We start from the raw sequence: 9847 nt of genomic DNA, 5'->3' as shown, positions 1-9847 counted from the left end.
GTGGGGGAAAAGCCTAAAGGCAGTATGTGAGATGCTCAGGCCCTTAAAACGTTGAAGGCAGCAGGTTAATCTTTGAGGCTGTTAGAACAACACAAGTAAACAGACAGTAATGAATGACAGACTGTCCTGAAAGATGTAGATATGAACATTTAGTCCTAAGTAAACGTTACTGTTTTTGTGCTTCAAAAAAGTTACATTCAGAACATCTACAAAACATTAGGCTACAAATAATAGCTACATTACAGATACCGAATGGGACAAAAACTACTTAGCTTGATTTCTTAGCATTCGTGCTGTGTACTTTGTATACATATTGAATGTTTTCATATTAACTGCAAACTTGGCCAATAAACTCTAGACTGGAAGGCTTCATGACTGGCCAGAGTGACTGATAAAGAAGTTCAGCAATCTTCAGACTGGAGAGCATGACAAAAATAAGACTAATGATGAATTCTCTGCACTCTCCAGTACAACCCAAACAAACAAAGAAAAAGGTATAGGGATAATACATTTCTGTTATTCCTAAAAACAATACTAATAATTAAAGATGCCTCGTTTTAAAAGGCTTTCTCATAGTTTACATAATGAACTTTAAACTGTTCTCTATAAAATACTTACTGAATGAAAACGCTTTTGCTCTGATTTGATTATTTTACAACTGTGTTACAACTACTGCCCCCTTCTGACACACTATGGTACTTCAACTAAAGCACCTTTTACGGATGTGCAAATTAGACACAGTCAGAATTAGTTTCCTTAAATAACAATTTATTAACGGGAAACAATATTGTTTGACCAAAAAAGCAGTAAATACATACAAATATTGGAAAAGAAATTAGTGATTAACCACGGAATACAAACATCTGATATGATGGAAGATGTGATCTCAGCCAGTCATTAATCTTCTATGTTGCTGACAATAGACCGTTAAAGCTTTTCAAACTCAAAGTAATGATGTTTAAAAACACTGCACACATTCGATATCTGAAAATTAGATACAAACAGACTTCATGATGCCATCTTATGCACAGCCAGTGTAATTGTTCCATGTGTTCTCACCAAAATGTTCCTGCAATGACAGAATTACAAAAGTTTCCCAATTAATACTTAAAAAGCGGCTGAAAAAAGTATTATAAGTCACTTTACAATAAACTTTAGGAGGAGGATACTAAGCCTTTAAGATCTAGAGTTTTTATTGTTCCTTGTTCTCTCTCAAAATTAAGCTTAATCAAGATCCCAGAAGCTTCTTACCCACAGTCAGACTCCAGGCACACAGTAGGGAAGTCTGTGGGATCTTTGGTTAGAGAAGCAGCTTGCTTGGCCAGTACAGACACAATTCCTCCATGTTCATCAGAGAGCGAGCCACGGCCTAGAGATTAAAACATTCAAGAAGTTTACAGTAACAATACATTCTCCTATATTTTATTAAACAATATGTTTAATGGTTTAATTCTATATTGTTCAATTTGCTCTTGTGTGCAGCAGAGATTGTCTTAGGATTTATAGAGTGGACCAGAAAATATGTGTTTATTTTATCAGGCAGCTATAGAGAGCATAATTAGATATGGCATTACAGTATGGTTTGGTAACCTTCCGGTTCAAGCAAATGAAGATCATAGGGAAAAAGGAACATCAGCCCTTTAAATCATTGTATGAACATTCGGTTCTTTGGCAAGCACATACAATTTTAGCTGACCCACTTCACATATCACACAGAGTATGAATTGTTGCCCTCTGGAAGATGGTACAAATTACCAGTGTGTTGGTACAACTGTTTTAAAAAAAATAAATTTATAGATACCTCAATTAAAATGTTAAATGCAAGTTATCTTAACGGTAGATATAGGGACTTGTGTTTTTATAGGAGTTTTTTTATTGTTATGTATTGTTGCATTTTCAGTAAATGTACAATGTAATTGCACCTTGAATCCAAGACAAATTTCCCTTTGGGTATAAAAGTGCATTTCAATTTCAATAATATTGTGAAATATTATTACAATTATTATTAATATTATTACTCCAGTCTTCACTGTCACATAATCCTTCAGAAATCATTCTAATATACTTATTTGATGCTCAAGAAACATTTATTATTACCATCAATGTTGAAAACATTGTTTTAGGTTTATGTATTGTTTTTGCTACCATTCAAAAATTTGTGGTAAGATTAAAAAAAAAGATAGAGAAATAAATACTTTTATTCATCAAGGATACATTACATTGATCAAAAGTGACAGTGAAGACATTTATAATGTTACGAAAGATTTCCATTTAATAAATAAATTAATAAATGTAATAAATGAATGTAATAAAAGCAAATAAATGCTGTTCATTGAACTTTCTATTCATCAGAGAATCCTGAAAAAATATCACCATTTCCACAAAAATATTAAGCAGCACAACTGTTTTCAACATTGATAATAAAAAATCATTCTTGAGCACCAAATCAGCATATTAGAATGATTTCTGAAGGATCGTGTGAAAACTGAAGACTGGAGTAATGATGCTGAAAATTCAGCATTGTAAATTACATTTTAAAATATATTCAAAAAGAAAACAGATCTTTTAATTTGTAACAGTATTTCACAATATTACAGTTTTTACTGTTTTTTGGATTAAATAAATGCAAACTTGGTGAGCATAAGAGACTTATTTCAAAAACACAATCAAAAAACATAATGTTTCCAAACTTTTCCAGAATTTCACAATTCTGAGATATAAACTTGCAATTGTGAGTTATAAAGTCCAAATTGCAAGATATAAAAATATTTTTTTTAATTCCATGACGGAGACAAGCTTCCATATACTATTTCCCTTCCTTTATTAGTGAAACAACATAAAAAAAATGTAAAGCAACGTTATTTTACTACTATTGCTTTATTAATATTTTCAATTAGCTTTAATTTTTATAATTTCAGTTTTTAATTTTTTTTATTTTAATTTGTTTGTTTTATATTTTGTCATTTTTATTATTTTTTTATATTACAATTAAGGATTTTTTTTTTAATTTCAGTTTTGCCAAGTTTATGTATTTCTAGTTTTAGTAAAAATTCAAACTTAAATTTAATAAAGTTAGTTGCCTGAGCAGCATTTCTAATTTTCGTTCAATTAAATTTAATACTTATTTTTTTGTTTTTTATTTCAATCAACACATACGTTTTTAATAATTTTAGTTCGAGTTATTGATAACAACCCTGATGTAAAGTTGTCCATTTTGAATAGTCATAATGTCCCCAATTTTATGGAAGTAAACTGAACAAACGTTAAAAACTTCTAATTTTCTACTGGTCCAACTACACTTTCCCTTGTACACTTATGTAAATATTAACCAAAAATGAATGCTGCTGATTTAGCTGGGGGAAAAAATGGACATGTAACGTAAACTACGCAGATACAGTCGTTACTGTCATCATGACCTTGTGGATGAATGAGACAGAACGATACTTACATCCTAGATTATGGCCTTGAGCGTCTGTGCACAAAACCCCAACAATGGCAGGATTTTTCATCCTAGTGTAAGAAAACACAGATTAGTAAAGCAACACATAAAATAAATATAACACTTGATAAAGAACGATACTTTTTTTAACGTACGTATCATCAAGATGCTGCTCCAGCGCACCCTCCATAACAGCGACTTAAATAACGCTGTTAAATAACCAGAAAAGAGTAAATATTGTGAAGGGAAGGGCAGCGACAGTTATTATTTTACCTACTTCCGGAATGTCAGCTGACATCCTAACATGCGACTTGAACACTACGGCGGCCTCTAAGGAAAAAACACAAAGCGAAAATGATCTAGCGCCATCTAGCTCAAGTCAGTCTTGTCAGTAAATAGGAAAATATTGTTAGCAGCTAAACACTCTCAATGTAGCCTGTAATGAAATATGTGTTTTGGGTCAAATAAACATTTAAGTCAATCTGATGCAGTGTAGCAGACGTATGACAGGAGAACTGAACAATTAACATGCTGTTAGATGTTGTTTTGCTGGACCAAAATGGTTTAAGACCAGTTTGGACCAGCAGAAACCAGCTACAATGTACCAAAACACAGCAACCAGCTTTAGATGGATGTTCCTGCAGGACTATTGTTAGTGGATGATCACATATGATTCAGTGTCTAGATCAACATCTTTTTTCTTCCTCTATACTTCCTTTTTTATCAATAATACATCCTTAAAGAATTCTTTTAAGGGCAAATACAGCCGGTTAACATTTCGCTGTCATTGTCAATGAGAACTCACAGGGGAACGTGTGAATGTTCACTGTTGATATCTCTCTAGACGACCCCGTGCTCTGACCAAAAGCAGAATAAAAGACCAGTCCTGCTCCTCACCTCCTCACTGTCTGTAGGCTTTTTGAGCAGAAGTTCTTTAGGCTATCAGAAACGGACGCTGTCTTCTCTATTTTGAACTCATGATACTGAGTCACACTGTCTTTTGTGTTTTGTGAGCCCATTTCAAGAGCCTCTTTTGATGAAGACAATTTTTCTCTGTCGTATCCATATAATATATTAAATGTTTGTATGTAGCCTATAACATATATCTAGACTGTGTCTATTTAAAAATACAGCTTACCATTTTGTATTTGTGCAAAATGCAAAGAATAAATCAGGTTATTGAACTCAATATACATGCAAATAGAAGGAAGCAGAGCAATATCAGCCGTTTCTGTCCCTCTAGAGCCCATCAGAACAGGTTCAGGTTTCCAGAATGCTTACAGCCTTTTATTTATGGATATCACATTTTTGTTATGAGGTCAGTTTAATTTATTTTCCCTTTATTTCTCTCTCTTGATAGATGAATTAATAATATATTAACATGATGAAGTAAATTATTAAGTAATATTAAATTATGTAATTTATGTAAATTATAAAGGACATGATATATAATATAATATAATATAATATAATATAATATAATATAATATAATATAATATAATATAATATAATATAATATAATATAATACCTCTTTTTGGTTCAATTTTCACATTGCATTCATTATGAAGTTATGATTAACAGCTTCTAAGCTCTTTTAGCCAACTTAGGTTCTTCCCTGCTGGCAACGCTTGATGATTTCTGCCCAGTCCTGTGCAGTTAGAGCCAAGCTGGTCTGCTGACAGGGCAAAAAGTTGCAATGTAATTACGTGGCCCTGGCGTCAGTGACATCCATCACTTTCACTGCAGCCAAGTAATGCACTGCTGACTAACCAATGGCATTTTCATGCCCTCGCTAAACATAAATCAATTCCCAACAGATAGGACTGACATTTTCCAGTCGGCTATCCTTCACCCCAATTGCTGTCAAGTTGGATATTTTATTTAGCTATAATTTCAAGTAAGCTCATTGATTCTGTATAATTGTGTTCCATCACGTATCTCCATCCTAGGGGCTTTGATGATCAGCAGTTTATACAGGCCATAGCCACATTTTCATAAGCTTCTGGACTTCATAAAGTGCAAGGCCTTATAAGATGTCATAAATGTATTTCTTTAAATGTATTGTTAGCTGAATTATTAATCAAAAGCAATATCAAATTAAAGCTGCAAGCAGCATTTATCGGGGTTCAAGCATTTAAGACCTTTAAGCACATATGCGTAAAAAGATATTAAGTTTAATTTAGTAAGCATGTAACCACTTAAATCATTGGAGGAACAGACCATTTTCAGCCAAAACAGGCAATTTACAATGGAAAATATATGTAATATATATAATTTTAATATATATATAATAAATAAATATATATAATATATACAATTTTTAGTGATATTTGTAAATTGTCTTTCTAAATGTTTCGTTAGCATGTTGCTAATGTACTGTTAAATGTGGTTAAAGTTACCATCATTTCTTACTGTATTCACGGACACAAGAGCCATCGCTATTTTCATTTTTAAACACTTGCAGTTTGTATAATGCATAAACACTTCATTCTTTATAAATCTCTCCAACAGTGTAGCATTAGCCGTTAGCCACGGAGCACAGCCTCAAACTCATTCAGAATCAATGTAAACATCAAAATAAACACTGTACTTACGCGATTAGACACGCTGCATGACGAACACTTTGTAAAGATATATTTTGAGGGTTATATTAGCTGTTTGAACTTTTTTTATGTTGTTTAAGGCAAGCGTGAGCTCTTGGGATTTGGAGCACCAGATTTAAAGGGCCACACACCCTGAATCGACTCATTTCTAATTATGCCCCAAAATAGGCAGTTAAAAAACTGAATAAAAAAAAATCTATGGGGTATTTTGAGCTGAAACTTCACAAACACATTCAGGGGACACCTTAGACTTATATTATATCTTTAAAAAAAAAGTTCGATGGCACCTTTAACAGTTATACGCCACCTATGGTCCAATCTCTATAAAAGTTGGCATTGTTTTTTAGAGTCATATGCTGCATGTGCTCACTTTATTTCGTGAAGTTCTGAGTTTTCGTTTAGGATTTATAGGCTTTCGAGTATATTTTGCCACGGCCATTTTGTAAAAGACCCTGTTATAGCAAAGACTATAGAATAACACAAGACGTCTCACTCGTATTGTTTTGAATGGGAGAAAGTGTAACGCGCAATATGGCGGAATAAGTCCCGCCTTCTAAAGCCAAGAGCCAATCGCCGACTGGTAAAGTCATCGCGTCACTTCAGCGGCCGTTAGAATCACCGGTTTCTATAGAAACAGTCAGACGCGCACCTCCAAAGAGACGCGCATTTAGGTCTGCGCATGCGCATTAGCTTGATCCAGCCTGAAAAAAATAGAGTTTTTTTGTCATGATTCGAGCATTTAGAAACTAAATTTATGAGTCGGTTGTTGTTAGATTTCATTGGTGATTTCAAATATCAAATTTAATCGTAAGGTTGACGAACAGTTTTGGAGAATCTGATGTTTCCCCATTCAAAGAGATAGGAGCTGCATGATGCCCAGGATGCCCGAGAGGCGTTTCAAAGATGGCCGCCGATTGAAATGACTTGTCTTAAAGGGACTTTGGTTATAGCAACCCAAAAGGTAAAGTTCAGCTTTTTTTTTTTTTTGATAATTATTGATCTAGAGAGTCCAGAGAATTGTCCTGCACTGGTTTGGTTCTTATCAGGCGAAAAACCTAGGACTAGTTCACAAACAAGTAGTTTTTTTTTTTACATATTTGCGAATAATTAATGAACAATTGGATTGACAGCATTGGTTCTTGAGGCGAAGTTGTTCAGAATGAGGAGATCTATCAAATGATATGCATATTGTGTGGATCTGTGAAACACTATGTGATTACTGAGGCATAAAACTCGTTAGCGGCAACTAGTGGCCGATTTCTTTCAAAATTCTTACAGACCTCTAGGACCATGAGTCGAACATGCCCACCGAGCTTTGTTCAAATCGGCCTCTGTTAACCTTGTCTAATAGGTGTTCAAACTTCATGTTTTTTGATAGTGATGCTCCGATTGATCGGCCGATATTGGCTAAAAATAGCTTGATCGGCGAACCCCAAAAGCGCCGATCAAAAAAGCCGATCACGTGACGTAAATTACTCGCGCGACTTTTTCACACGTGCATGCACGGCGCACAGGTACACAACAGCAGAGCGGAGCTTGTCATGAGTTCTCCCGTCTGGAAGTTTTTCAAAGTGTCCGATAAAGACGTAAAATTAGCCGTTTGCAATGTAGTGCAGTGTAAACGAGGCTTCACACACAGTCGGCTGGTTGAGGGATGGGGATGTTGTTGGCTTCGGCTGGTTTAGTTTCTCATACTCGGCATGTTCAGTTGAATGGCGTGTTCTAAGGTGCCTAATCATGTTAGTGGTGTTAAAATGACGTTGCTTGCTTCCTCCTCGAGGGATTTCATCACGACATACATTGCAAACGGCTAACTTTACGTCTTTATTTTGTATTTGAGCTGCGCGTCTTGGACGCGGCGTCCGTCAAAAATAGGCGAGGCGCTTATCTTTAGCGAAACGGCGCGGCTGGTGTAAACACGAGCATTGACTAGAGTGGCCGCGTATCAGCTCCGGTAGCTGCACCGCACACGCGTGCAGTGTAAACGATGCTTGAGTGATGCATTTAAACGACGTGAACCATACAGCAAGGATAGTACGAAGATATCACGTTCAGAATTATGGAATTCATTTGGTTGGTAACTATCTGCTTGGCCTCCTTGTTTCTCTGCTTTGTTATTTAGGAAGGATGGCACTGGCATACAGTAGCTTACATTATTTTATTTTTTGGATCTGATATAGTTGGTTCCTCAACTATATCAGATCCAAAACTAAGTTTTTTTTCTCAATACAGTTAATTTAGAGTTAGTTTCTTTTCTACAAATGGTGCAAACTCTGCTAGAAGATAAAAGATTCCCATTCCCCTGCCATTCTGTGATCGGCAGTGATCGGCAATCGGCAGATCATGATCTTGGTGATCGGTAATCGGTGATCGGCCCCAAAAATGCTGATCGGAGCATCTCTATTTTTTGAGATACTCCAATGTTCTCATAGACTATCATGCCTCCTTGGACCAAGACACTGCACGCCAGATTTCAAGTCATTTGGACTAACGGTTCCATAGTTACAGCTGTTTTCATGTTTTCACTATTTTTTTTATCGTGAATAAAGATTGAGCCCCTACATATGTGTACCGAGTTAGGTGCTAATATCTCATTTCGTTCTTGAGTTATAGCCATTTAAGTAAAAGTGGCTCCGCCCTCATCGTTTGTTTTGGCGCCCCTTAGCGACCGTGAATCAAAATTTCAACTTTTGTTTTGGATAATTATTGATATTCAGACTCCAGAGAATCTTTCTGCAGTGGTTTGGTTCCGACCGGGTCAAAAACCTAGGACTAGTTCGCAAAAGTAGATTTTTCAAAAAACCCAAAATATATAAACCCGAAGATTGAGCAATCCATGTTGTTGCATCTTGTCTGTCTTGGGCCAAGGATTCCAATGATATAAGACACTTGAGCCTAGGCCTAACGGTTCAGGAGTTATGAGCCATTTCATACATTTGACTGCTATAGCGCCCCCGTCAGGCAGATCGGGGCGAGCCTTGGTGACGTTGTAGGCGGTATGAGTATGAGCCATAGACTGTAAAAAAATGAGCCCAGTCTATACAATTTACGGATTGGTCTGCCCAATCACTTTTAGGGGAGAATGCAGATCCTTGGAAAATTTAACAATTACAATAGCACTAAAGGTTTGAACCCCTAAATATTTAAACCTGGATGAATGGCAGGTGTTCTAATTCTGTGTAAAACTGCAGAGCTTTGTATGAAGTTCTGCAGGCGCTGATTCAGTGTAGGCCTACCAATGACATCACAGCAGCAAAAGCTGAAGGATGAGACCAGATTGAACTTGACACGAGAAATTGAAGAGTTCTTATTTTTAACGACTCCCTTCGTAAGAAATGTACTGTTTGTAGTGAGTAGGGCACATGTGTCCATGATGAGATGTAATTACTCTTGTTACTGCTGGGTCAAAGAAGTTTTCAGGCTTGAGAGGACATGATGTCGAATACGTTTAACCATCTGTGCCTGACTGGCACATTTAAGACTTGTAAATAGGAAATTGTCAGTGAATGACAGTGCATATTATGTCATGGAGTGACTGTAGGCTTAAATGTCTCAAATGAATTGACAAGTGCTTAATTTGTTGTGATTTACCTGCGAGCTGCATTATATTGTCAGGAAGCAAAAATAAACGTTTCTCTCGTCAACCCCTTGCGCTGATGACTCATTTCCTATGAACTTACTTGACTTGTGTTGGTGCTCTGAAACTTGGCTGCAAGACTGACATTACTTTGGCACTGTAAATGGTGATTAATCCTAATGATTCAAATGAGAAGGTGATAATTATGGCTCTAGGACATCTGTAA

General features: G+C 35.8%; 1 protein-coding gene across 1 annotated transcript; it reads right to left on the bottom strand.

Moving 5' to 3' along the window:
- Window positions 1–751: 751 nt before the first annotated feature.
- On the bottom strand, window positions 752–3751 carry lamtor5 (late endosomal/lysosomal adaptor, MAPK and MTOR activator 5). Its single transcript, XM_067393787.1, has 4 exons — window positions 3595–3751; window positions 3449–3510; window positions 1252–1369; window positions 752–1069 (listed from the first exon to the last, which is right to left on the bottom strand). The coding sequence occupies exons 1-4, from the start codon at window positions 3627–3629 to the stop codon at window positions 1009–1011; spliced, it is 276 nt and encodes a 91-aa protein (XP_067249888.1). The 5' UTR covers window positions 3630–3751; the 3' UTR covers window positions 752–1008.
- Between the last annotated feature and the right edge of the window lie 6096 nt (window positions 3752–9847).

The sequence above is a fragment of the Chanodichthys erythropterus genome, chromosome 9, assembly GCF_024489055.1.
Source record: "Chanodichthys erythropterus isolate Z2021 chromosome 9, ASM2448905v1, whole genome shotgun sequence".
Lineage (NCBI taxonomy): Eukaryota > Metazoa > Chordata > Actinopteri > Cypriniformes > Xenocyprididae > Chanodichthys > Chanodichthys erythropterus.
Note: the sequence above shows the minus strand (reverse complement) of the source record. Positions and strands in the feature narration are given on the sequence as shown.

Bases quoted from the DNA above. Each gene is read 5' to 3' on its own strand.
- lamtor5 (XM_067393787.1), bottom strand. From the start codon at position 3,629: ATGGAGGGTGCGCTGGAGCAGCATCTTGATGATAC. The intron at 3,511-3,594 runs GTACGTTAAAAA...TTCTTACACTAG, and splicing joins GAGCAGCATCTTGATGATAC to GATGAAAAATCCTGCCATTG. The intron at 1,070-1,251 runs GTAAGAAGCTTC...CTGTCATTGCAG, and splicing joins TGCCTGGAGTCTGACTGTGG to GAACATTTTGGTGAGAACAC.